General features: G+C 32.9%; 2 protein-coding genes and 1 pseudogene across 3 annotated transcripts; 1 reads left to right on the forward strand and 2 right to left on the reverse strand.

Moving 5' to 3' along the window:
* Window positions 1-5,849: 5,849 nt before the first annotated feature.
* Window positions 5,850-13,638, forward strand: LOC105130331 (polyketide cyclase/dehydrase/lipid transporter). Its single transcript, XM_011032785.1, is given in 10 exon segments — window positions 5,850-6,326; window positions 6,540-6,660; window positions 7,795-7,880; window positions 8,634-9,042; window positions 9,141-9,241; window positions 9,773-9,839; window positions 10,783-11,010; window positions 11,654-12,103; window positions 12,695-12,767; window positions 13,327-13,638. Coding segments are annotated over 10 exon segments (2,154 nt in total). The 5' UTR covers window positions 5,850-5,931; the 3' UTR covers window positions 13,551-13,638.
* Window positions 13,639-13,786: 148 nt separating this feature from the next.
* On the reverse strand, window positions 13,787-15,467 carry LOC105130332 (uncharacterized protein At4g08330, chloroplastic-like; annotated as a pseudogene).
* Window positions 15,468-18,416: 2,949 nt separating this feature from the next.
* Window positions 18,417-27,028, reverse strand: LOC105130333 (CBS domain-containing protein CBSCBSPB3-like). 2 transcript variants are annotated; one of them, XM_011032786.1, is made up of 14 exons: window positions 26,631-27,028; window positions 26,308-26,476; window positions 26,084-26,216; window positions 25,127-25,297; window positions 24,617-24,695; window positions 24,397-24,510; window positions 24,168-24,234; window positions 23,185-23,290; window positions 23,055-23,113; window positions 21,303-21,409; window positions 21,096-21,220; window positions 20,490-20,572; window positions 20,303-20,392; window positions 18,417-19,071 (listed from the first exon to the last, which is right to left on the reverse strand). In XM_011032786.1, the coding sequence occupies exons 1-14, from the start codon at window positions 26,813-26,815 to the stop codon at window positions 18,892-18,894; spliced, it is 1,668 nt and encodes a 555-aa protein (XP_011031088.1). In that variant the 5' UTR covers window positions 26,816-27,028; the 3' UTR covers window positions 18,417-18,891. The 2 variants fall into 2 exon arrangements, with proteins under 2 accessions (XP_011031088.1, XP_011031089.1); XM_011032787.1 differs by lacking the exon at window positions 18,417-19,071 and adding an exon at window positions 19,970-20,199.
* Between the last annotated feature and the right edge of the window lie 356 nt (window positions 27,029-27,384).

The following is a 27,384-nucleotide window of genomic DNA, read 5'->3' on the forward strand; positions in this document are numbered from 1 at the left end:
TTGTATCAGAATGATATCTCCATTTCCATGCACTTCTCTGGAATCATCCTATCACAATCATACTTATTACTCATACTTACTAAATTTGGATTGACTTGATTGATTAATCTTAAACTTGTTGTTAGGAGATTGGTTATTATATGGTAATTTGACTCAGTTTGAAGAAATCTAGGTGAGATTTAGTTTTTTTTTAATATAATTTTTTATATTGTTTTTAGTTTTTAAAATTTATTATTTTTTTAAAATAGAATTTAAAACCCTTTCATACATATATTTTATATTCATAAGAAAAAAAAATATTTTTTCAATGTAAGATTTGAAACTCTTTAATATTTATATATAAATATATATATATATATATATATATTCTATGTTTCAAAAAAAAATTAAAGATTTGAATTTCATTAGTGTATATATTTTATATTTATAAAAAAATTATATTTTTTTGATGAAAAATAAAAAGTTTTTAAAAATATTTTTTTAAACTTCATTATTTATAATATGTATAGCTTATATTTATATAATTTTTTTTAATTTTTTATATGAAATATTAAAATTTTAAAAATATATTTTTTAATTTTTTAAATTAATCTAAATTGATGAAAGTTAATATATACAATTTAATAGCTAGTTTCTTAACGAGTTAATCTCCGAACTGAATTAAATAACTATAATTACAATGACAATGATATCTCCTCGTATTCGGTGATATTTTATTTCTTGGCCAGTCAAATGCTTCAAAACACTGCTGGAAGGAGCATTATTATCAATCTTGGCTTTACTTGGCTCGGAGCCTTGGAGGTAACTTGCCTGGCTTTTTACCAACACATGCGTGAAAATTTTTGGACTCGAATTTCCTCCGCAGATTCGAAGCACCGCTAAACATCATGACTAAACAGTAAGTTTGCATTTCAATTCTTTTATTTTTTATTTTTTTATTAATGAGTGAACTTCATTCTTTAAAAAAAAAAATCTCAATGCAAGAGATTTACAAACATGAAAAAAAATAAAAATGCAATGATAACAAGGATAATATACCAAGATTTCATCTAAAATCATTAAACTTGATCAGATTTTGATAGATTTAGATTGATATAAAATTTTGCAACTCAAAACTAAAACCTATTTTAGTTTTAATTTGAATTAATTCTAACACTGATCTAACTTGAGTGATTAAATAAGTTAACTTGTAAACTGGTTAATTTGTCAAAATATATTCAAGTTAAAATCAATTTTTTTAAATAATAATTAAAATAATATCATTTTAGATAAGATAATATACTTAACCCAATAATTCACAAGTCGACTTAACAATTTAATTATCAAAATCTTTTTTATGAGTTAGACCATAAATGATATATGAACATAATTCAACAAAAATATTGTTGAAGTATAAATTATAAAATATAAAAAAGTTGATGGTACATTTGGTATTTAGATTGAATAAAACTCTTCAAAATTAAAAAATAAAAATAAAAATAAAAAGAGAGGTCAAACTTTCTTATAACTTGTATATAATTTGCAAACTCACTCCAAAAAGAAGAAGAGGAGGAGGAGGATGAACAATAAATAAAAGTAAGAAACCAATAGATGTAAAAAAGGAAAGCCCTGGGTTATTAGCCCATGATATCTCTAAATATATCAAATCTGTCAGTCTAAATTCAAGCCCGTTATATCTTCCTGGTGCATTTCGAAATTCCGTTATCCACGTCATCTCCCTTTCCGAATTTGGCGCCAACACGCTTTTAAGTTTTATTTAGACGAAAATACCCACCAACTGCAATCAGTACTCTCTGTCTCTCTCTGTTTTTTTGAAAAGAAAAAACCCTAAATCGCAAACAACTAATTGATCAGCAGAAAGAAACATCGACATCAATGGCTACAGAATTAAAGAAAGGGATGTTAGGGGTAAAGGCGTGGCTAGTGGTATCAGGGTCAGGCAATGGATTATAATGGCACTGACAAGGAGGGTGTAGTTGAGGATACTTGGGGTTCACCCTCATGTTCCAGAGAAAGACTTAAGCAAGAGAAGAGATCCAGCTTTTCTGTAGACATGAAAAGTCAGGAAATAGTGGGTGAGGGTGCAAATACAACAATGAATGTTCCAGTAGCTGCAGGTCCCAGATTGCTTCCTTTCGAGTTCAGAGCACATGAAGCTTGCCTGTAGTCTGCTTGCAGGTGCCTTGAACGTGAGGTACATGGTCTGCCTATTATCTGTGACCACCTGTATTTCATCATCTGAATTGTGAAACAAATGGTTTAACCGTTACATGTTGCTTATAAATAATCAAACATCATTTCAATCAGATTAATTATCGATTCTTTTGAATTCTGATAAGCTTTGTGTGAGGAAATGGATCATTTTAACTCCATTTTTGCTTTCCTGGGTAGATGCTGTTAAATGTATTTGATTTAAAATCTATACATGCTGTCAAGTATTACTGGTTTATCTTGTTTGAATCCCAACACCCAGGTGATTTCTCATTGATTGATTTCACCTGTCGGTGTAAAAACAAAAATTAAATGAAGGGTTTGTGGCTTAAAGGATGTCTGAGAAAGGCACTAAATTGCAAGATAAATCTTTTCTTCCTAGTAGATTCTGCTTTTACTTTAATTATCCAAGCCAAGGCCCTCCCAGTAAGAATTGTCAAGCATAAATATGGTGTCTCCTGAAGCGGAGATCACTTCCTATTCTTTCCATTCCGACCCCATTTCAAACTCGCTCATCAAAATAGTTACAAGATCTTTGGCAGATGCAGCCATCAAAATATCTTCTTTTGCCCCCCTCATCATTGTGTACTTTATGCTACAATGAACTTGTGGATCACACTGGATGGATTTTATCGGATTCCATCTTTCTATCCTATCATCTTCCTGTAGGTGGATGCTTTCTGCGCGTAGTTTATACAGGCTATAAAAGAGAGACAATTTTGTGTATTTGTTCTTCATGATTCATCTGCGAGTGCCACTCTGCTCTAGGGAATTCTATTGTTTGGATTTTGAAGCTGCATTAAATTGTTCATCAAAAAGGTATTTATATGTAATTTAATCTTCTAGAAGTTTAACAAATTGTGATATAAACAAAGCAGTCTAGCATTGTGGTTGTAGGATTGTTTGGAATGAACTTTCATGTTACACTCTTTGATGGGAAACCAATACAATTTTGGGAGACTGTGATAGCCTCAAGTGGAGGTTGTATAGCTTTATCTCTAATTGTTTTAGTGGTAATGTTTTAATAATTGATTTTTAAAATGGTTTTTTTTAATATATTAAGATAATATTTTTCATTTTAAAAAAATTATTTTTAATATCAGCATATTAAAATAATTAAAAATTATAAAAAATAATTTTAAATAAAAAATTCAAAAATTAATGAAACATTATTTATAATTCAATTCCAAACTGCCTCTACAAAAAAAAAAAAACTGTCATCAAGTAGCTATCATCAAAATAGTTACATCTTGTTAAGAATTTAATTTTTTTTTAAATCACTACCATTTCTTCAGTAAAAAATGAAGAAGTTAGTATTGTTCCGATTCTATTTGTTTATATATTTGTCTGGTAAAATATACAAATATGTACTGTCCTTGAGGTGTTTTGTTTTTATTGGTCGTAGAAGTCAAATGTCTTTCTTTAAATAGGAGGAATTGATTCTATCTGGGGTGTTGGCTCTCTTGATAATTATTGATTTAAAATGTTTTTTATTTAAAAATATATTAAAAAAATATTATTTTATTTTTTAAAAATTATTTTTAAAATCAAGATATCAAAACAATCTAAAAATATAAAAAATAAATTCTAATAAAAAAATAAAATGTAACAGAAGACGATTTCAATCCCATTCCAAAATATATAAGATCTTTCATACCTTAATTCTTACCCTCTCTACTAAGCTTTCTCAGCAACCAAACATCGGTTAAGCTCTAGCACCGCCATGGCTACGAAATTAAAGAAAGGAGGCATGATAGGGATGAAGGCACGAAGTACACAAGCGAAGTACCCATCTCGAAGAAGCACACATTATTCATGTGTTTTATTGGACACTTTACATGAACTTCACTCGGTTATCTTCAATGGCTCGGCTCTAAAGGACCACGGGTTCTATAAATAAAAACTTTAAAACAAGTGAGATAATTTTACTATTGATTTTTTATTTAATTTTTTATTTTTTTTAGAAAATTTTTATTTTTAGGCTAAATTCAGGAGTAATTAATTCAAATTTATCTATGACTGGCAAGATTAAAAGAAGAAAGGTAAAGACATTGAAAATGAATGGTGGATTTCTCGTGAAAAGTTCACTTTAGCTTTTTAACTCTGCAAATTATATCAGGCTGGTCTTTAAATTGTTTTGCAATTTAATTTTAACATAAAAATTTATTTTTATTTGTTTTTAGTCCATAATTACTTTTTTTAAAAAAAAGAGAGATGATTGGATCCTATTGTTTAAAAAAAAAATTATTATTCACATTATTTCTAATCATTAATTGTGTTAGGAATAAAAATATGATAATAATTATTTGTAATTTTAATATTGTTCAAAAAAATAGATATATGTAAATGAAAACAAGTCTAACTCCGTTTAATTTTAAATTTTAAATATCTTTTAGATTGATGAATTAGTTTCTAAATATTCTAATGGTGTTAGTAATGTTCGTAGATTTATTAAGTTAAACTACAACATCCAAATTATTTTTTTTATTTAATGTATTTTTCATCCCTCATTTAAAAAAAATCATGATTTCTCTTTTTTTTTTAACTCAAAACTATATATATAATTTCATCATTTGTTTTCAATTATCTATTTTTAGTATATCAGTTTTGCATGTTTGTTCATATTTTTTTTAATATTTCATATAAAAAAATGTTCATATATTTTTTTTGTTGTATAATTATATAAAATATAATATTTAAGATAAAAATTTATTGAGTCCTATAATTTACTTGGCTTATGTCGCGAGTTTGGTTAGCTGATATTAATATACTTATTTTTTTTAATTGAGTGCTATTTTTTTTAATTGATTGTTGTTAATTTAATATTAAATTAATTAAAAATTAAAATTTTTAGTTTTTTTATGAAATTATCCTTGTGAGTTTTCTAGATCAACCTGAATTAATTTAATAAATTTTTATTTCAATATTAAATAAAATTATCTTTCAATATATAATTAAATTTGAATCTATTTTTAAAATTTATCTTTTAAGAAACATGTTGGAGATGCCTGGATATTCGTTTTAGCTTTTGAATATTTCTTGCCTTGTTATTGAGCTTAGTGCAAGCTAATTTTATTATTATTTGATTAAATAAAAAATTTATTATAAAAAAATTATTATTTATGATTAAATATATGACTTGTATTGTAAAATTAAATATTTTAATTTATATTAAATTTTTTATTAATTTAAAGTAAAAAAATAAATTAAATATTTTTAAATATTTTTAAAATTCAGAAACAAATAAGGATATTTTTAAAGCTAAGTAGACCCTCCTACCTCATAGTGACAAGGATTGAAGTAAGCCTTACTGGCCAATTGCTGCGGATATTTCGTGAAGGGGTAAGATGGGATCGAGCATTTTGATTTGTGATGTTTTTTAATGTGTTTATTTTTTTTCAGAAATATGTTAAAATAATTTTTTTATTTTTAAATTTTATTTTTAATATTAATATATCAAAATAATTTTAAAATATAAAAAAAATTATTATTATTATTTTTTCAAAATTGGGCTACCCCGACTTGCCAAACGGGGCAAAACGTGTCATGATCACAAAGGGCAAAACTAGGCCATTTTATAGCCAGAGAATTTCACCCCAAAAATGGACAGCTGAGTTTGAACCACATATATCTGCCTCTTACTAAATTTCAGAGAGTTAAGGCCTCTTCCTTTTTCTTTTTTTTTATCTCTCTGTGTAATCTCTCAGTCTCACACTCCCCATGATCACTTGCAAAGCTTCAAGCTTCAATCTTGAAACCAACCCATCTCATCAAATTACGCTTAAAAGATACCTACCAAGTTCACAAGCTAAGTACCGGCCATCTCATAGAAGCACAGCGGTGTCATGTTATTCTTCTTCCGTTGGGGGGCTGAAAGGGAACACCAGAACCACAAAGGCAAGTCAAAGAGCGAAGATGTCCCAGAAAGAGGAAGGAGAGGAAGGAGAAGGAGAAGGAGAAGGAGAAAGGATCTTGAGATTTGAAGTGGAAGTTATTTCTTGGCGGGAAAGAAGAATTAAGGCACAGATATTAGTCTATGCTGACATTCAATCAGTCTGGAATTCTCTCACTGATTATGAGCGACTTGCTGATTTTATTCCAAATCTTGTTTGCAGGTAATGTTGAGCCTATAATATTGCCACCAAACTCTTTTTTTTTTTTTCTTGAGATTTTTGGTTTTTAAGGTAGAAGGAGCAGGGGTGGAATTGAGTCCTGCCCACTGCCCCTGCACTGCAGGGGAGAGTATTGCTGGACTGAATGCACATTGTTGTTAATGGAGAGGGATTGGTATGATAAGAATTTGTTTGTTTTTTATTGATTTTGTGCAGTGGGAGAATCCCTTGCCCGCATCCTGGGAGGATATGGTTAGAGCAGAGGGGATTGCAAAGGGCACTCTATTGGCACATTGAAGCTCGTGTTGTCTTGGATCTCCAAGAATTTCCCCATTCAGTAAGCTCCTTCGTAGGCCACTTTTGAATGCCATTGTAGAATTATCCCTATGGTTGTCACTTAACTATTATTGCGTACAAAGAGAAAAAAAAAAAAAAAAAAAAGAAACATGCTACTATTTTTGTAATTCTAGAGAATTAAAAAAAACTTGTGAAGGTTGCGCTGATGGGAACAACGCAACCTTCACAATATTTTTTTTGCTTTTTTAAGGAGTAGCACGATCAGTTTAATCATGTTATATTTTTAATTTTTTTTTCAGCTGTGCTACTTTGCAAATTTTTTTGGGAGTCTTTCTAGTACTTCCCCTCGTCTTTTTTGAAAATTTAATCAATGAGTTGGTTTAGCGTGAATCATTGTATTGTGAATTTTGCTCATCCTGTTTTTCATCTACTCTTTGTTGTAGCTGACATAGTATTTTAACCACTTGCTACTTCAATTCTGTACTTCTTGTAAGTCATACTAACTAGTAGAAGAGCTACCATACTTACTGAGTGTCAAATCAAGCTTGATTTGATATATTCAGATGTTAAAGTTCAACTTTCAAAAGTTGTTCACTAGATGCGATTACCTTCTTTCTTCAAATACATAAAATCTCTAAGTTGCCATAAGCTCTTCATTGGATCTTATGACAGTGATGCCTTTTTCTTTCAGTGCATTATAGCAGTGATGCTTATCTCTTTTTTCTGGTCTGGAAAGGAACTCATGGATTTTCTTGGTTGTTTTAATGGAATAATTAAACTGCATGATTCAGCTTCTACTTGGATTCCTTAGGAATTCTCATCTTACCAATGACTGTTAAATTTATTTATCAATTATACATTTTAGTTTTTCTAATCTTGCAATTTCAAATAATATTCTCAGTTGTTAATTCATATATGTATAGTTGCTTCTCATTTTGAAACCTTTAGGGTGAGTTTCTACAACTCAGGCACATGTTAACCTCCAAGCTTTTCCATGGTTAATGGCGATAACTTGGTCTGTTGGCTTTTGAGTTAAACTGCATGGGTCTACCTTTTCTCTTATTTAAGATGAAGATCCGAGAAAGTTTCATCCTGTGAATGCCTTTTTTCTCATCTGTTGCATGTGTAAGTTTCATTTGAGATTTGTTGTCATAAATCATCTATTTGGGTTCAGGCCAATAATCGTGAACTACACTTTTCAATGGTTGATGGGGATTTTAAAAAGTTCGAAGGCAAATGGTCGGTGAGATCTGGGACAAGGTAGATCCATAAACATGATATAGAAACCTAGCATTGAACTTATTTTATTAGCCTTTCTCTTTATCTAATACATAAAGCCTGTTCTGTATTTAAATATGCTTTATTTAGCCATGCAAACCATCATTTTCCTTTTGTATCCAGTTGGGGATTGGTTGTTGCTTAAGTAGTATGTCTTGAATCAAGAAAGATTTGAAACAAAATGGTTGCAAGTTTATATTTATTGCCTTACCATATGAAGCTAGATAGAAATTGGTAGAATGACTTTCTTTCAGATTTTCTCTTGAGCTGTGTGTTGTTGTCAGAAGTAGTGGTAGTTTCTGTCTGTTGTTGTGTTCTAAGATTAGTTTCTCGTTATGGATATGAAAATAGGTGTGTCCTTGTGTAACTGGTGGGTAAGCCATGAGGAAACAACATGGATAGATAAACCGGAATTGATACTCTTTTCTGGATGCATGCTCTGACAAGAACTCTGAAAACCATCTCTTGTTTTCTTGGGTTTTTAAGGTAGTTTTTCTGATGGTAAATGTTTGAGCACATGAAAGAAGGATTTTGCATCCAAGAATAACTAGTAACCAAGCTTACTAGGTGTCATAAAGATGCCAAAGAATGAGGAGAGAAAAGAAGAAAAGAAGTTGGTGTCTTTTTTGCCTTGCCATATTATAGTGCATTATCAGTGATTGCATGAAAAAAATTTCAGTTTTCTATTATCTTTTCTGTTTTCCTTTCTTGATCACCTTTTCTCTTTATTTGCAGGCACGGAACAACAACATTGTCATATGAAGTTAATGTGATGCCACGGTACAACTTTCCAGCTATTTTCCTGGAGAGGATTATTGGATCAGATCTTCCTGTAAATCTTCGAGCCTTGGCTTGTCGGGCAGAGAGAGATTTTGAGGGGAACCAGAAGACAGGAATTACAGAGAGTGAGACATCCATGACTGCATCTACTTCTCCTGGACTGGTTTTGGATGGTGCTTTTCGTGAGAAGGATAAACTGTCAACTGAAGATTTAAAACAGAGTTATCCCAGCTCAACTTTTGGTCCCATGCTGCCATCTTCAAATGATTTGAACAATAACTGGGGGGTGCTTGGAAAAGCTTGCAGATTGGACAGGCGCTGCATGGTGGATGAAGTTCATCTGCGCAGATATGATGGCCTATTGGTAACTGATTTACTCTGGTTACTGTTATATGGTTTTCCTCTTCCAGAGAGAGTCACTTTTGTTTTAGCAGTTGCTGATAAAGTGATTTTGGGATGAAGGAAAATGGAGGGGTTCATCGCTGTGTTTTTGCTAGCATAACTGTAAAAGCTCCTGTTCGTGAAGTTTGGAATGTTTTGACTGCTTATGAGAGTCTTCCCGAGTAAGCCTTTCATGTACCTAGTCAAGTATTTATACAATTCTTGAAAGATAGATTGAGCATCTGAACCTGCAAACTTTTAAACTAGATGCTTCTTTTACTTGTCTATTACCACCTAGCAAGACTTATTCCTTTTTTTGTTAGGATAGGTAATCACAAGTCATTCAAGGCTTTATTAGGGTTATGTTTGCAATTTATCACTCCTGAATAAACAAGAACAAATATAATTGACTAAATTAGCTAATGTATTGCAGCAACCTAACTAGACCTTTATGATAAACACATTTGTTGAATTCACTTAACTCCAAGGAAAATATGATAGAGGTTCTAAGCTAGATAAGGCGTGAAAATAATAATGTGAAGGTATTTATTTGTGGGAGGAAGAAAAGGACTGGACTCGCCATGAGCACCTTAGATTATTAACTTCATTTACAGTAACTTTAGTTTTGTTACAGATTTTTGTAAATCTTGAATCAGGAGATCATGTTACCCTTTTCTTGCTTTCAAAATTCAATAATCATATTCTCAATGCAGGTTTGTTCCAAACTTAGCCATCAGTAAGATTTTATCTCGAGAAAATAATAAAGTTCGCATTCTTCAGGTAAGAGCAGGATCTTTACTTGCCAGGATATTTCCATTCCTGGATTAAACTTGATTCTTTCATTCTCTGGCTAGATAGGTTCTGTTCCTGGAGATACATATACTTATGAAGTGTTGGATTCCCACCAAATCCAGTTTGATTAATAAAGGGTATGGAGATCAGTAAGGTATGAGTGGCCTAATGTCAGACTTCTGCCCGATATATGAGGGGGTGGAAGTGACAAATTATGCATCCTTGTGAGCTGAATTGCTTCTATAGGGGTGAAGCATTTACTAATCATTAACATATCATATATCTCTAAAAAATATCCAAATTTTTAAAATTTGTGGAAGTGCTCTGATACTTCTCACGTGCTGGTAATTTCACATATATGCAACACCCCTTTTTAGAGTTGCAATGCAATTTTTACATATTCTGAGCCTTTGCATAAGCGTGAAAGATTAATATTTCCAATGGAACCACAGAAAGGCTCCATTGCATGTTCTTTGACTAAAGCAAGAATTAGAAACTGATCTAAATTTATTGCGGGTCCAAAGTCCCATCTCTAATTTCAACAGAAGAAATGGGGTTGTGATCGAGTAAATGCTTCTACTTTTTGATGTAGTAGTTAGTTTCTTCTAATGCATTGTTTCTATACTTGATGCTGCTTCTTTATACCCTGTACCTTCCTGGATTGAGTTGAAAGGATGCATGATATGAAAGGTCTGACAGAACTGTTTAGAAACTATTATAATTTGTTATCAATTTGTACAATCAATTAACCATAGATCATCAGATTAATTGACTTTAGACTTTCCACTGTTGTATTGTTAGCTGTTTTGAAAATATCTGCTACCATTCAATAGGGCAGCAATCAATGCTTTTGGTTGTTAACTTGTGCAGGGTTGATGGCCAGCATTTGGCAAAGCAAAATTGTAATGCTTCACATTTTCCTTATTTGCAGGAAGGATGTAAGGGCCTATTGTATATGGTACTTCATGCACGTGTTGTTCTAGATTTATGTGAACACCTTGAACAGGAAATCAGTTTTGAGCAGGTACAAGGGGACTTTGATTCATTTCAAGGAAAGTGGATTCTAGAGCAATTATGAAGTCACCACACACTACTGAAATATAATGTGGAGTCCAAAATGCACAAAGATACATTCCTTTCAGAAGCTATTATGGAAGAGGTATTGAAATATATTCAATCTGGCTTTAGACATTTTAAACTGTATTTTGGCTCTCCCCTTGGCTTATTTAGATTTTGGATGTATCTCTGCGGGGTTCAGTCGGGCATGATAATGAATGTGTATAGATCTAAAGGCTTTTTGCTTATTGATCAATATACTTTTTGTCCCACAAAGTAGACATATTGGTTAGCTTTGGAGTAACTTTGGACTTCCTCGTGAAATTGAGTTCTCTTTTCTTCTTTTTTTTTCTGAACTTTGCATGTAAATATTTCATTTTGGATGATTCATTTGTGGAATAACAGCCACAGATACAGAGTCTAATTTGTCACTTGAAATGCTGGAAGCTTCATGAAAATGTTGGAATTATTTGATAGCATCAATCTGGTGGCGCCATTATTGTTCGTTAGTAGTCGCACTTGTGGTTAAAGGATACATATATTTGAATACTGTTCAAACTTCAAAACTAAGTGGGGGCTTTGATTTTTCATCAGAAACTGTTTTAAGTTTAAAATACGAGGAGAAAATTTGTTAGAAACTTGATCACATGTAGTGAAATTCAGCACTTCTTTGGATTGTGTTGTGAAAGTGGTTAATATGAACGTTGCCCAAGAAATACTGGTAGATGAGAACATTATTCTTTCAGGTTATATATGAAGATCTCCCATCAAATTTATGTGCAATTCGAGACTATATTGAGAAAAGGGAATCCAACAACTCTTCAGAAACTGGACAATATTCGAAGGAATTGGATTCATCCAGAGGTGACAGTTATCACGAGCACAGTATGGCAGTTCAGCAGGTTTCTGACGTCAGTAACCCAAATTTACTTAAACAAAGACCCAGGGTCCCAGGATTGCAACGGGATATTGATGTTCTTAAATCTGAGCTGCTGAAGTTCATTTCAGAACATGGGCAGGAAGGATTTATGCCTATGAGAAAGCAGCTTCGTTTGCATGGTAGAGTGGATATTGAGAAGGCCATAACACGAATGGGTGGATTTCGAAGGATTGCGACATTAATGAATCTCTCCCTTGCATACAAGCACCGTAAACCAAAGGGATACTGGGACAACCTTGAGAATTTACAGGAAGAGGTAGAATAGATCTTCATTTTACTCTGGTGTCTATTTTCATTAGTTAATTTTCCAGCCTTGATAGTGTTTCAATTCTCGAGCATTGTGTCTTTATGCACAGTGAAGCTTTCTGTTTGTCTACTAGTAGGAGGAAGGGGCGACAAAGAATTCCCAGAAGATTTTTTCATTACAAAATTATTTCCACGTTCCCTCGTTGTTCAGAAAATCTTTGGAGGGCAAAAATTGACACTTCTGCAACAAAGTTTTGTAGGAATTCAACATTTAAATATAAATCCGGTGTATTCGCATGTTAGTGTAGTGCGTCCTGCATCCATATGCAATATGCATTTAAGGACAGATAAAAAGTACAAATTTTGTTACTTTTTCCATTGTAATGGTAATTAAAATGCTCTCGACGTGGTTTTGTTTTGCTTACAATCAGAATGTGTGGGAAAAGTAACTGTGTAGTTGAGATTTTCCATGCATTTGAAAGCAAACAATCTAACTAAATTTGATTCAAAGAAAAGCTAAAAAATTTATGCATATGTGCATGTGTTATAGACTTAAATTATGTCAATACAAATATGATCATTTGCTGAAGTTTATTTGCAGATTAGTCGATTCCAAAGGAGTTGGGGAATGGACCCTTCATTTATGCCAAGTAGAAAATCTTTTGAGCGTGCAGGTAAAATTACATGTCAATTTCTTGTTGTGACACCTTTCTTGTCATATCAAGCCGTAGGTTGCTTCTCGATAGCAACATGTTATGATTCTATCCTGAACAGATTAGTGGGAAATGGTACATATGATTTAGGAACTGCCTCTGATCTTTCCTTATATAGTAAACAAACTCTGCATTATCCGTCAAAGAAGCTTTGCGAATTCAGAAATTCTACTTCTATCTAAACCAAAATGTATTTGTAGCTTATAGATGCCTCAAAACTTTGATGTCAAGCTGGCATGTAAGTACAATAGTTTACCACACATGTACATAGACATTGCAAAAATTATACTTGCCTACTTGCCAACCCTGCTTGTATGGAAGTTTATAAACCTGACAAACAGCACAATGTAAATAGATTCTTTTTTTTATGAAGACAGTCGGAACAGACTCGACCTGGGACATGCTATTATTAAAAGACTGGAGTCTAATTCTAGAATTGTGTGGCATGATTTTTCTTGTTCTCTATTTTCTGTTTTGTTTTACTTTTTCATATTATAGTTACCAAACAAAAGTTGTGCAGGGCGATACGACATTGCACGAGCTTTGGAGAAATGGGGTGGACTTCATGAAGTTTCTCGCCTTTTGGCTCTCAAGGTGAGGCACCCCAATAGACAGGCAAATTCTATCAAGGATAGGAAAATTGATAATGTGGCATCTAGTACTCATGCTGAAGGTGAAGACTCTCAGGATACACAAAAATGGCTCATGAAATTTAAAGATTTGGACATTAATTGGGTTGATTAATTATGTAATCTTCTATTAATCTCCCTCTGTTTTTAAAAGTCGTTTTGCCAGAGAATTCCTTTGATAACCAGATATGTGGTCCTTTTTTTATTGATGTTAGGGTAGTGATAGAACTCCAGAACCAAAATCCTTTACCTTGCTCCTCCCTGGAAACAATGAGGTAGCAATGGAAAATGGAAGTCACAAATGTCTAGGGTTCTTGAACAATGAGACCAATAACTACAAAGAAGGCAATCAGACTGTAACTGCTGAAACGTTGTATTCTCTGTTCAAGACTTGTTACATCACACTTGTATGCATGAACTATAAAACAATACAAAAAATAACTGGTAAGACACGGCTGCTACTACACCCCGAATTATAGAATTCACAAGCTGCTCTTAGCCCGCAACATCAAGAAAAAAAGACAATAAGAGCATATAAGAGTTCCCAATCAAAGCTTCCAAGTGCACGAGTGCACTGCAACTCCCCTTCTATATACCAGTATGTAAATTGCCGCAACTTCACTTTCCGGCACATTCCTGTCCACCTAACAGTGTTGATGATGCTAATCAAAATGGCACACCAGAACCAGAAACCAATCGTGCAGGAATTTCGGATAAAACAATAATGCGAGATGAATGTTACACTTCAGCACTCTTTTCAAAATGAAAGCATCAGACACTGCTCAGCTCAAACTATAGTCCTCAGTAGAAGCAGGCTGCAAGGAACGTATCTTGATAACATAAATTCTGGCATCAGAAATCCCATCCCAAGAGATCAAATCTGATCGACTTTTCCCCAGTCTGAGAGGGGAGGAAGAGGTGTTATTCTCTTTGTAAGCAATCCCAAGATGATTTCCACATTTGTAACAAAGAAGCTTGGTTCTTCGCTAGAACAAACCCCAGGAATGCATGGAAGTGAAGGAAGGTGCGCATCGAATTTCTTCAATTTGAGTGAACCTGGTTTCATCAATGCTGAAGAATGAAATAGTTCCTTTCTTTATGGATTTCTTGTACTTAACTCCAATATCTGGAGTGTTCCGGTTGCAAGAGTTCAAGTTTAACAGATACCCACAAGAACCGCAGCTGCAAAAGAACAAAGTAAAACCACTGGGATTTAGTATCTACAGCTCTGCTACTGGTTTTGTTCCAGCTCTAATACTAAAAGACTATAATTAAAAAAAAGAAGAAGAAGAAGCAGAAGCAGCCATCATACAGAGATATGTTTGAAGAACAAAGAAAATCCTTGTTCAAGCTTGAGTGGGTCATAAATGCTGATTTAGAAACTTTCTGCTGAACGATGTCTAGTTAAGAAGATCATGTCATAGCATTCAAATTACTTTCCAAGGCAAGTAACCTTCTCTTTCTTTTTCGAAGAAATGAACACACTATTTCAAGCACACATGTAAACCCAATACATGATTCCATCTTGAAAACTTTCTTGAACCAATTCAATAACAGCAGCAGAAGCAGGCTGGCAGCCATATTTTAAAGAACATGTATTGAACGGAATTGATACTGGTTTGGTTCAGACTAAATAGCTCAAGGACAAAAACATCAACTCAAGAAAGAGGGAAAAAAAGAAGTCGAAACCCACAATTGCAAACGTCATAAAATTTTCGTTCTTGTTTTAACTTTGAGTTTTTTCATGACAAAAGATTTAGACACCATTATCATCCATCAATGGACTGCCAATATATTTTTTTAATCATCAGTCAACCAAGAATAGGAATACAAAAGATGGTATACATGAGAGCAAGAAGGAGACCTGTAGTTAACGTGAGGGAGACTGAGAGGCAATGGAGAAGAAGGGCACTGAAAATCTTGAATCTTGTTGTCTAAGTCTTCACAGCCCATCTTCAATGCCGTTAAAGAAAGCGAGCGTGTGTCCTGTTAATACACAAGAAGAGCTTCAAATGTGGCTCCTCAAAATCCTACTTGCTTGAGTATTTAAAAGAAAGAAAAGAATCGGTGCAACGGTCACTAGAAGAGGGTCCCTTCAATCCCGTGTGTAGGGTCCCTGCAATCCCATGTGTACCTTCTTCTTTTCTGATCTAATGTCAACGGTAACTCATGAGTGTTTTCTTAGATTAAAAAAAATAAAATTTTAAACTAACAAAATTAAAAAAATAATTCTTAATAATCAATATATAGAATATATACAGTGTGTTTAGAAATACTATTGCTTTTTAAAATACTAATTACTTAAAAATATATTCAAATAATTTTTTTATTTTTTAAAAATTATTTTTTATGTTAACACATTAAAATATCTAAAAATACAAATAAAATATTAATTTAAAACAAATAAAAAAATATAATTTTTTTTAATTTTTTTAATATATTTTTGAAATACAAACTACCACCTACATAACTAGATGTGTTACGGTTGCTAACTGCAAAACCAGTAAATTTAATTTTTCTTCTTGCATGCATGCATGTTTTTCCTACAATTTATATATACAGACAAAAGTCTATGCATATTTTATAAAGATACAATGACCATGAAAAAAAAATTAATGGCTGGTAAAAGAGATTACATGGCATAAAAAAACAAGAAAAACAAAAAGAATCGATGAATGAATGGGACGTCATAGGTCGAAACTTCGATAATAATACTTTCAATATCACTGAAACTATATATATAAAAATCAATATGCATGTTTTATAAAGATACAATAGAAAAAACAAAAAAAAAATGACATGGCACAAGAGACAAGAAAAAAAAAAGAATAAATAAATGAAACATCAGATATTGGAATTTTGATGATAATAATTTTAATATCATTAAAAATATCTCAATCAGAAAAATTCATAAATATCATAAAAAACTAATTTTAAAACTAATAATGAAATGCAAGCAGGTAAGCACACTGTCATCTTTAAATAGCACTTGTCATAATTTAAATTGATGAATAAATAAAAAGAGAGAATCAGTGGTATAATTCAAGTTATCACTTAGTTACATGGATCAGGTCTTTTCAAGCATTGTATGTGGTTAACCTACTTCTAATGCAAAGGTTAATGACTTAATTCTACAACAACTTTAGTAGCAGCCTCGGAAGAAGCCATTCAAAGAAGGGTGAGTATGGATTATTGCCTATAATTACAACTCAAAAGAGCTAGAAACGATTAGACAAGTACAAAAATAGTATTTCAAGTAGGAGATTTGGTTTACTTAAAACTTCAACCTTACCTTACAAGATTACACAAAAGATGGGAGAAGTAGCTTTTAAGCTGCAATTGAAATGGAGGCGGAAGTTGAAAATAACAATAAACAAAAAAAATACAAAGAAATTTTAATAAACGACAAGGATTATAGGGGTTGCAAATATGAATCTCAAATTCACATATTTTATTTTCTATAGAGCAACAATCTTCAAGTAGTTCTTTATAGAAAATTTACAAAGTTTTAAATAAATTAGAAACTCGATTTTAATTAGAAAACAAAATAAAAACTAAAATTACAAAAAAAAATATAAAATCTAAAAACAACAAGAAAAATCACAAAAATTGTCAAAATTAGAACTTGATGTGAAATTTTTAAAATCTAAAGATTTGATGATTTTTATAGCGATTTCATAAATGTCCGGCCTTTGAAAGATCCGATAAAAATTTAAGTATAATTTAGCAGTTAAATCAAAAGTTATTGTTTTTTTAAGTTGTTATCCTAATCAGAGATCAAACCTCTTTTTTGGATTCAAACCTATTTCACTATTCTATAAATATATTTATTAAATTATTTATATAATTTTTTTAAATAAATCTTTATTTAGTAGTTGTAGAACTATACATAATTTCTCAAAATCATCTATTATCGCAATCTTAACTGCATCAAATTTCTACAAGGTGTTACAATTCATCGAGAGTTTCACGTCTCATTACTCAAGAAGAAGGTTGGCAATAATGCAGTTACAATCTCTGCGATTACAATCTCTGCGATTCCAATAACTGATGAGGATGGCAAAATCGAAGTGAGTCTAGCAGCCATCTTTGACAAGAAGTTCGATGAAAAAGGGTAACCGTGCAGTAGTGACGGGTTTGATACAGTGATAGAATATATTTCAAGAAGATGCCCGCTTGGGACGAGCTAGAGGAATTAGCAAGGCAATTTCTTAATTTCAATATAGATTGTTGAGGACAAGAATCCTTAAAGGGAGAAGAAGCATTGATAAACCGGAGGCAATTTCTCAACTTCTTAAACTGCTTGTTAAGGAGAGATTTTAACAGGCAGGCGCATTAAAAAGGCACTGTGCCTGAAAAAAAATTTGTGCGAAGAAAAACTAAACCCCAATGCTTCACCATTAATGAATTTTAGCCCCAACTAAACTCTCAGAAACTTGGAACTACTGAATGTCATCCATGAGTAAAACCCAAAAGAAGAGGCACCTGACGCTTGAGTTCATCACTTAGTGGGAGAAAGAACTTGTTTCTTTCCTTTACAACTGAATTCGATTTTTTTTTGTACATGCTTGTCATTCTAGTATCCAATGCTTTGTTTATTTTAATTTTTTAAAAATTAACATGGATATTCAAATCAATTTATACACTCTTTTTTTTTTGTACATGCTTGTCCTTCTACTCTGCAATACTTTGTTTATTTTAATTTTTTTAAAATTAACATGTGTATCCAAATCAATTTATACATGTCACAATTAATTCCACAAGTCCTGAAATTAACAATCATATAAACCTTCAACACCCATCATATAAAAAACCAAAAACTTAAACCTTAAACCAAAAAAAACAAACTTTTTAATTATAAATTCTTACCATACCACCGCTTATTTACTAAACTTAAAGGTTGTTGTTCAGTGGACCCTAGTTGCAGCGCTTTTAAGTTTTTCCGTAACTTACACCAAGTAAAAAAGGATTGCATATGCCATGCGAAAACCAGACAGGAAGTTATATTTTCATTTGGAACTGTTGCAGCGTCAACAAATAATGAGAAACTATTTCCTCTTTTCCGTTGTTAGGCAACAGGAATTTGATTGAACAACGTTTGTAGGTAACAAACATAAATACAGTGATGAAGTATCGTATCCACAACTTAATACTAGATCTAGCTTTTAGCTGTTGAGTTTCCCGTGCAAAAATTGCAGTGCAATTGGAATGTCATCAGGACATTATATTGATATACCCTACCATCACTTCAGTGCTTCTGTGTACCCAGCATTCAGTGTATATGCAAGATAAGAAAACACTTCCACCTCTTTCTAATTGAACAAAACCATGTTTAACCTTCAATTTTCCTTCAAGCTCTGGTCAACAAATATCTTCAAATGTTGTTAGAACCCCCCAGTGGACCAACTCCAAAAGTCCTCTAAGCATATACTTCATTTACAGGACTCAACAACATCTCACAATTTTGAGCGCTTTAAGTACACGACCACGGCAATGCCTGTTAAAACAACACCAGCTGCCAAGATGCCAGAGCGGAGAGACACCAATCCAGCTCTCTGGGTGGTAGTTGTAGTTGTACTCGACGGCGATGTTGTTTGATGACTTGGAACATGATAGTCTAGATGCAGCCTTAAAACCTGAGATAGAGAGACAAAGAAGGGGAGAGAGATTGAGTACCCTGAAAATGACAAATTAAGACTAATTGCATAATCTAACTTGCATATCATATATTTTCAAATAGATCTATAACGATACAATGACAAGAGAAAACAAAAGGAGAATAATCAAAACCAAAATAGCAGGTAACATAAGATGCTACATCGTCACTTTTTTCTTTCTTTTTTTTCCAAAACAAAGGATTTCCATAATCGTCTGAAGTCTGAACCCATCATGATCAAAATAAATAAAAATCCTACCATTTTAAATCATATGAGCTCATCAGAATCCTAACTTGAACCATAAGGACCTGGTTCACACATGAATCCTTTTTCATTTAAAAGCTACTCCATGGTCCTATACCTTTTAAAATCTTCATATTGTAACTTTGCGACAGCATACCAAACACAGGAAGTATCTGTTACAATTACAGCACTCACAATAACATGTGGACAAAATGACATAATGACTACTACATTGCAGACAAAATGAATTAAAATGTTATCAAGCATGAGGGTTGTGATGACATCACTCCAACTTTAACAGGAGCACTTGTGCTTAGCCATAAACAAGGACGGGTCCAGACTTTCACATTTGGGAGGGTAAAAATATTAAAATTCTATTTTGGGGTGGCCATTTCTTTAGGATTTATTTGAAAAGTTTATAATGACAGGGCTTATTTTGAACTTCTTCAAAACTTTAGGGAGGACAGAGTCGCCCCTGGCTTCCCTTTAGATTCATTCCAGGCAATAAACTAATGAAACAAAGATTTATTTTCCTAGTTTGGCATGCACATGCATACATAATATTGATTATGCACGTGACTTTTCCACTAACAAGCTCCACTATTTTTTTCATTTTTCAATCTACGACTAATTGGGTTGACATTGGGAGGAGAGGAGGAGGAGAGACCCAAGATAACATGGATGGAAACAGTATAGAATGATCTAAAATCTCTCGATAATGACACAGACTTGGTTTATGATCAACCTGGATGGTGTAGAGGATCCATATAGGCAACCCAACTAGTCTGGGATAAAAGCTTTGTTGGTTGTTGTTATCTACAACTGAATGGGTCTTTGGCATCACAGCAGAAGTGGAAAGAACACCTAAACACACAGAGCTGTGCCACTTTGAAAAATCTAGCAAATGTATTATTCCACTAAATATTTATATCCAAATCTAAATATAATACTATTGGCAAAATATTACCTTCAGACCCCCTGATCTAGCATGGTTAACAGCACTAATGAGATCACCATCAGTTGCAAGCAAAACTTTATCACCTTCATCATCTTCATACTGCAAAAAAGGAATTAAAGTATGCTAAATATAGTCAAGAAGATAAATGGCAATACAGGATACAAATCGCATTCATATAATTATAAGCCTATCTTACCAAAAGTTGGGGTCGGTCTTGCTCATTATCAGCACCAATCCTTTGCAAGACAGTAGAAAGAAGCTCATTTAAATTCTCAGTGCCTGAAAAAAACAGGTAAAGGAAATATAAAATTTACTTTGGGTTTTATTGGATAACTTTTAAAAGATGCAGTCACCAAAACATCAAGTTAACAAGCTCTTTTCTATAACACTGTTTCATCATAATACCAAACACAATTAATTCAAAATTGAATCTTAATCTTCGTGTTTTTCACATCATTATCATACAGGACCCTAAATATGGTTAAATGTCGGTCTATATTAGCATATAAAATAACATTCAAATAAAGTCTCAACAGCTAAGCAAGGAGATTAAAAAGCTTAACATATTCCCATTTCCCCGTGAAGTAAAAACGTGCTGTAATTTAACCTCAAATTTAGCTGAAGCAAGGAGATTGTATGCAATGGTGAATTTCATTATTTTTTTAGTAAACATGCTCTTTGTCCATATATCAAAGAATCATTCCAAAGTGTGCCTGCAGTTTGTGAGCAAAAGTAAAATACAAAATTTGTTTAGTTAAGAAATTGCACATTCTCAACAACATTACTGTCAGTGAACACTTACCACAGTTGAGTCGATGTACTCTGCCTTTTAGATCCTGAAATTTGAAGGCAAATGAATTTCCAAGACCAAGAGACGGATACCTTCCCAGTTCTGTCGCATCTGATGCCATGAGAGCAGACATTTCACTGAAGACAACATCTTATAGGTTTAGTTACAGAAACAAATAAGTCCCAGGGTAACATCAAAGTATGGCAGCGTTAGGAAGACCTTTGGGTGTCATAATCATCTGCTGGTTCTAAAGCAAGAGCAGAATCCCAGAACTTTTGCATCATTGTGTTGGCCACATCATTAACAGCTCCAGAGCTATTTTCAACCTTGTAAAGTTTCAAATGGGCCAGTTGAGTTTTGAAAGAAGGAAAACAAAATACAACATAAGAAAAAATGACAATAAAGCTTATTTGTGCTTCAGTAGCATCTCTAAGGCCATGTTTGTTTGCTGGAAAGTAGTTTTTTTTTAGAGTGGTTTTTTGGAAAATAGATTCCTCAAAAGTGAATTATTTTCCGATATTTAGTAGTATCATGGAAAATAAATTGAAAAACACTTTCTACTGTTTGACTATGGCATGAAAAATGAGCTAAAAAATAAACTACTAATATTTTTTTCAAGTTTATTAAAATAATAAGAAACAAATCTTACAAATTAAAAAAATACATGAGAATAAAATTGAAAAAAAAATCTAATTTCATAAATTATCTCAAATAAAATAAATAATAATCAATATAATAAAGATCAAATCTAACAGATAAAAAATTTGAAAGATAATGAAATTAAAAAAAAATTATAATTTCATAAATTATTTCACATAAAATAAATAACAATAAAAAGAATGAGGACAAATCTAATAGATAAGAAATTTCAATTAAGAAAATGATAAGAGAAAAGCAAATACAATCATAAAAATAAGGACCAAAGTTGATATAAAAATCAAATTAAATCAAATTTTAAGGGATGAAATTGAAAAAAAAATGATTCAAAACAAAATATATAGCAATCAAAAGTTAGAGGATCAAATTTGATATAATCAGAAAATAACATGATACTAGTAAATTTTTCAGAGCTTCTGCAAAGTGTTTTTAACCTAAAATAAAAGGAAAACACTTTCCTAGAAACCAAGTTAAATTTATTTTTACTGAAAAGTATTTTCCGTTAACTAACTTTTCTAATGACAAACAAATACAGGAAAGTTTGAAAAGTGGTTTCTAGAAAACCACTTTCCATAAAACAAACAAGGCCTAAATAAGAAATTTATCTTATTTATAAAATTCATTTAGCAGGTATACTGTGAAAAATGGCTTTATTTGGTAATCTTTCTTGAACAACATGACGCTCACGTGTTGGCATTGGTCCAACCAAGGGCATGTTAGGGACCACAGTGATGTACTTCCAAGCACTTAAGGAAACTTGCACATTGTGTTTGGTCATCCAATGCCAAGTGTAACAGACCAAGAAAAAGAGATTGATGAAGGTTCAAAGATAGAAATGCAGGAAGCTCTTTCTTGAATGTCTATAAGATTAAAAATGCACATGAAGGAGATGAAAACAGCAAGCGGTGTATTAATGTTGACATTGTGCACTTCACAATGTTGAAGTTGTAACCATTAAGCTTTATAAATAAACAATCAAAATGTTTGAAGAATGGAGGTTTACTAAGCTACACAACAAAACAGTGACATGATCACTAAGACATGGTTATCAACTTATATTCCCCGGCCTAGTGCTTGAGAGTTGGTAAATGGTTTTTTACTCGCTCAAGTTTCTCAACTGAACCAGTACTTCAATTGGAAATGAAGAAAAGGCAAGGAAAAAGACATTTCATTGTCCAAAAATTTGCTTTATCTATGGGTGACAACATTTCTTCTTGATATAAAGTTTGAGCACACATCTTCAAATCTCAAAATGATTTGCCCCCACTATGGAATACATATCATTACTACAAGCTATGTAAGAAATGAAGTTACCAAGGAAATTGCTGCGTGAGTAATCTGCAGAACATCTAAACATGCAGCAACAGACCCATCTGCCCAACAAATGTTAATTAGATTACTTGAAAAGAAAATAAACAGTTTTGAGGATTGAAGATACACTCACCCTTATCCACAACAGGAAGATGCAAAAACTTCCCATCATGCATTACATGTAATGCATCGAGAATTGTTGTTTCCAATGTCACACATTCAGGGTTCAGTGTCATTACCTGAAGCATTAATAAAAATATCAGAGAAATAATGCAAGGCATCAACAACTCTCAAAATAATCCAAGCACTTATTACAATATGCAAGTTACATCAGAGGATTCATTGAGAAAACATGAAATGTAGGTTTGTGCATTCAGTATAAGGCCAATGTTGGGCAAAGAAGAAAATGAAAGGCCCCCCACAATGAAATGGAAGGGAAGGAACCTAGCTAAGAAGCTGAAGAAAAGGGACCGGCCACAATACCTCTGTCACCAGATTAAGAAATGAAGGGGAAATGTGAAGAATGGGAAAAACACATATCAAGAAAAATTAAGGTGAATATTATATGTATCTTCAAATATAGCAATAAAATATCAATTGTTGGCAGTGCAAAAGAAGTCATAAAACCATTAACTGTCCAGAGACATACAACCAAATACAAAATCTAAATGATAACGAAGGGATGACAAATTACAAGTCACCAAAAGCAATTATGTGCAGCTGGCTACTTCTCATAGATAAAACAATAATGGTGAGCCAACAATTTGTTTTCCAATCAGTATCATGCATCATAAATTATGCATAAGAAATCAGAATCAGGAATTCCCCATAAATAGCATTAATCCTCTCCATGTTTACTTTCATACCAGGGACAGAATGAAACATTATATGAAGCTTAAATAGCTACCATCTTTATAAAAAATGTTAAACAGGTGGATGAATAAACAAATAATCTCCCATGCATTGTTCTTTTATCCATCCACAAAAATGGTGGCAGCTAGCGGAATTACAGCTTAGATGATCTAACAAATTGAACCTTCTAGCACAACTGAAGAGTTAAAACCATACAACAAAGTGCCAAATAGAAATAACAACATATATGGCTTCACAACAAACCTTTTCCACAAGAGTCAACTCAGGAGAAAGATTTTGTGCCACAACTCGCATGAGAATATCCTTAGAACTGCAGCAGAGCAGCATTAAAACTGAGAATGGACACCAAAGACATCAAAAAAGAAAGAAAAAGAAGGGGGGAAAAAAGCAACACTGGCTCTCATATTACAGACATAAAAAATGTCCCAGAAACAATTGTGTAAAGAAAAATCCGGGTAAGAAAGATAAGTACGTGAGTATCCCCTGAATTTTGTTCCCGGTCACAACAATAACTGAATTAACCCGCAACTCCCGCATCTTTTTTGCAGCAGCATAGACAGGATCTGATGGTGAAGCAATTGCAAACCTGGAAGCACGTAAAGCTACAAGAATTGGTAACACAAGTACATCCTCCACTATCTCAAAACAAAAGCTGTACTCAGAACAAGAAAAGTTTAAGATAAAAAGGTTACTTTGACTGTTCACCAATAATTGTTGACAACGAAGGCTTGAACATCCGCTCCCTCAGAGTTTCTATGAAAGCATATGGAGCTGAAATGGAAGATGGCAGGTAGAGGAAAGCGTAAGACAAAATATGAATAGGTACATTTAAAGGAAAATGAAAGACAAATATTTAAGAAAGAAACTACATTACATGGTACATTGTTATATATAACAAATATCTATTTTGTTGTGCATTCATTCATTTACTATTATTTTTGCATAAGTCCCTGCTTCCTTGGAAAGGAAATTCAAACATTTACGAATGGAAAGCAATTTTAAATGCAGTGGCAAGTGAATGTTAAATTGATTTTTTTTTCCTTTGTGCCATAAAGATTAACAAGATATGCATAACATTGAGCACTTCACAACAACAGCAAAAGCAATAAGAAATTTATAAAAGCATGCAAGAGAAAATGAGCATTTTCATATGTTGTTGCTAGTGATAATAATAAGAACAGCAAAGAGTAACAACCACACACCAGCAAAATTGTTTCCCCACTGACGCTCCACCCCTTCAACAGCAGCAGCGATGGCACTCCCCTGCTCAGCAGCCTTCTCCATTCTAGATATAGCATCATAAAGGCACCTTGTTATATCCAGCAATGCAATAACTTCACCATTCTCCACTACAGGGAGGTGCCTGAACTTGCCTGTTGACCAAAACACAACTATGATGCTGCTAAATAATTGCACTCGATTGGTCACAACAAGGAGTATGTGTAAAAAATGTCTGCAGTGTCAATGCTGAAAATTCACATGCAACCATGCCCATTTTTTGTGGTTTATCACAACAAGGACATGCCACGCCCATTTAAACCAGCAACAAACCCTACACTTCTGAACTCCTAAATTACCCGACCACTTCCACTCCAGCAAACATCTATATTGTAAGCATAAGATTCTAAATGACAAGTTCTACTGATAAATACAGAAATCTCAACAACAAAACCTTGTATATTACCCCATCAAAGAAATACCATGGGCTAAAATTCTTAGAATTCACATTATAGATCGATTCTTTCTCCATTAATTCTCCCAGCTATGCAATTCAGACTCTTTCCACATCTGCTCATAATATAATAATGAAAAACTCTGCTCATACTATAATAATGAAAAACTATCTTCCTCATTCACCAAGCTCCAACACTTATGTAACAAGACTCATGCACATCAACTTCAGATGCAGGAATTTTCCTACATTGTTTCATGCACAACCTAGTAGGATCAAAAACAAATTGACATGTGATAACAGTTTACTCCTCAACACCAACAAAATTTAAAATTCAAGTAACTGTTTTAAAGCAAAAATGTTGAGAAGTCTCCAAATTCTTACTCCCAAACCCCACTCAGCAAGTTATGGCCTTTTGATAACCTTGAGTAGCATAATCACTTTCAATCACACAGAAATAAACTAGGCATTAAAAAGAGAAGCTAACCCTGCACCATCTTCTGTAGCGCTTCGATGGCTAATGAATCCGATGTGACAAAAATAGGATTTCTTGTCATAATCTTTGACACTATTGTATGCTCCGGCCTCAACCCCTCCGCGATTACTCTCGCTGAAATGTCCTACTCACAATGACAAAAACATCAAAACACTATCCCTCACAAATAACATGGAGACAAACAATAGAACACGAAAACATATGCAAAAATGAACCTTGTCAGTAACAATCCCAGAAAGCAAAGCATTAGCATCAGTCAATAAAACAGCATTGACTCGACGAGCTGCCATTCTCCTACAAGCATCAAATACTGTGGTTCCCTCCGGGATTGTTAGTGCTTTCGATAACTTCAGTTTCTTTACAGTCCTTTCCCCTCCCACAGACCTCCACAAAACAATTAATTATTTCAATTAATAATTAAATATTTAATTAATTTTACCTATCTAATTAAATTACAATTCACAAAGATAAATTACCAAATATAAAAAATTTAATGAAAATAAAATAGTGAAAGCAGTAATTCAATTATGGAACCTACGATGGAGCGTTAGGAGAGGAGGGCTTGGAGGAGTTGCCGACTTGGGAGATGTTGGTGGTTGTTGTGCCGCCATTCTCAGAAGCCAGAGACGCCGATGAGGATGATAATTTCCTGGTTGTGGATGGGCCTCGTTTTTGGGTCAAACTGGTTCTCTTTGGAGGAGGAGGACCCATTTGACCGCTCATCTTCCAATTGAATCAAATTAGGGTTCTGACCAGGTTGATTAATGCAGGGCAAGACGAAATCGAAAAACCAAATCCAAGAGAGAGAGAGTTTAGGGTTTTGGCCCTCTCTCCCTCTTGGTTTTGAATTGATTGGGGCTTTGAGGTGGAAGACGAACGATAGAATAGAACAGAAGAACGAGTTGACAAGAATATTTTTCCCACCTCAGCTGGCCCGTGTTCAAAAATAAATGGAGATTAATAATTATTAATTAATAATGTGTTCTAATAAAAGATAATTTCTGTTTCACTCCCTGTACTTGTAGAGTCGAGTCAATTTTACTCAAGTGTTCCGTCCTTCTTCATTTAGAAAAGCTGTGGTTAAGCCTTTTTAAAAATTACAAATTATGATTTTTAAAAATAATTATAAAGTCATGTATGGAAGGGAGTTTGAAATTTAAATTTAGAATGTGTTTTTTTTAGCAGTTAAAAAAAATTATGAGTGTTTTTTGGAAATTTTATTTTTTATTTTAAATTAATTTTTTATATTTTTGTATTATTTTGATATATTGATTTAAAAAAATAATATTCTA

The sequence above is a fragment of the Populus euphratica genome, unplaced genomic scaffold (genome assembly GCF_000495115.2).
Source record: "Populus euphratica unplaced genomic scaffold, PopEup_1.0 scaffold45.1, whole genome shotgun sequence".
Lineage (NCBI taxonomy): Eukaryota > Viridiplantae > Streptophyta > Magnoliopsida > Malpighiales > Salicaceae > Populus > Populus euphratica.

Bases quoted from the DNA above. Each gene is read 5' to 3' on its own strand.
- LOC105130333 (XM_011032786.1), bottom strand. From the start codon at position 26,815: ATGAGCGGTCAAATGGGTCCTCCTCCTCCAAAGAGAACCAGTTTGACC. The intron at 26,477-26,630 runs GTAGGTTCCATA...TGTTTTGTGGAG, and splicing joins TCCTCTCCTAACGCTCCATC to GTCTGTGGGAGGGGAAAGGA. The intron at 20,393-20,489 runs GTAAGATAGGCT...CCTTTTTTGCAG, and splicing joins AAGACCGACCCCAACTTTTG to TATGAAGATGATGAAGGTGA.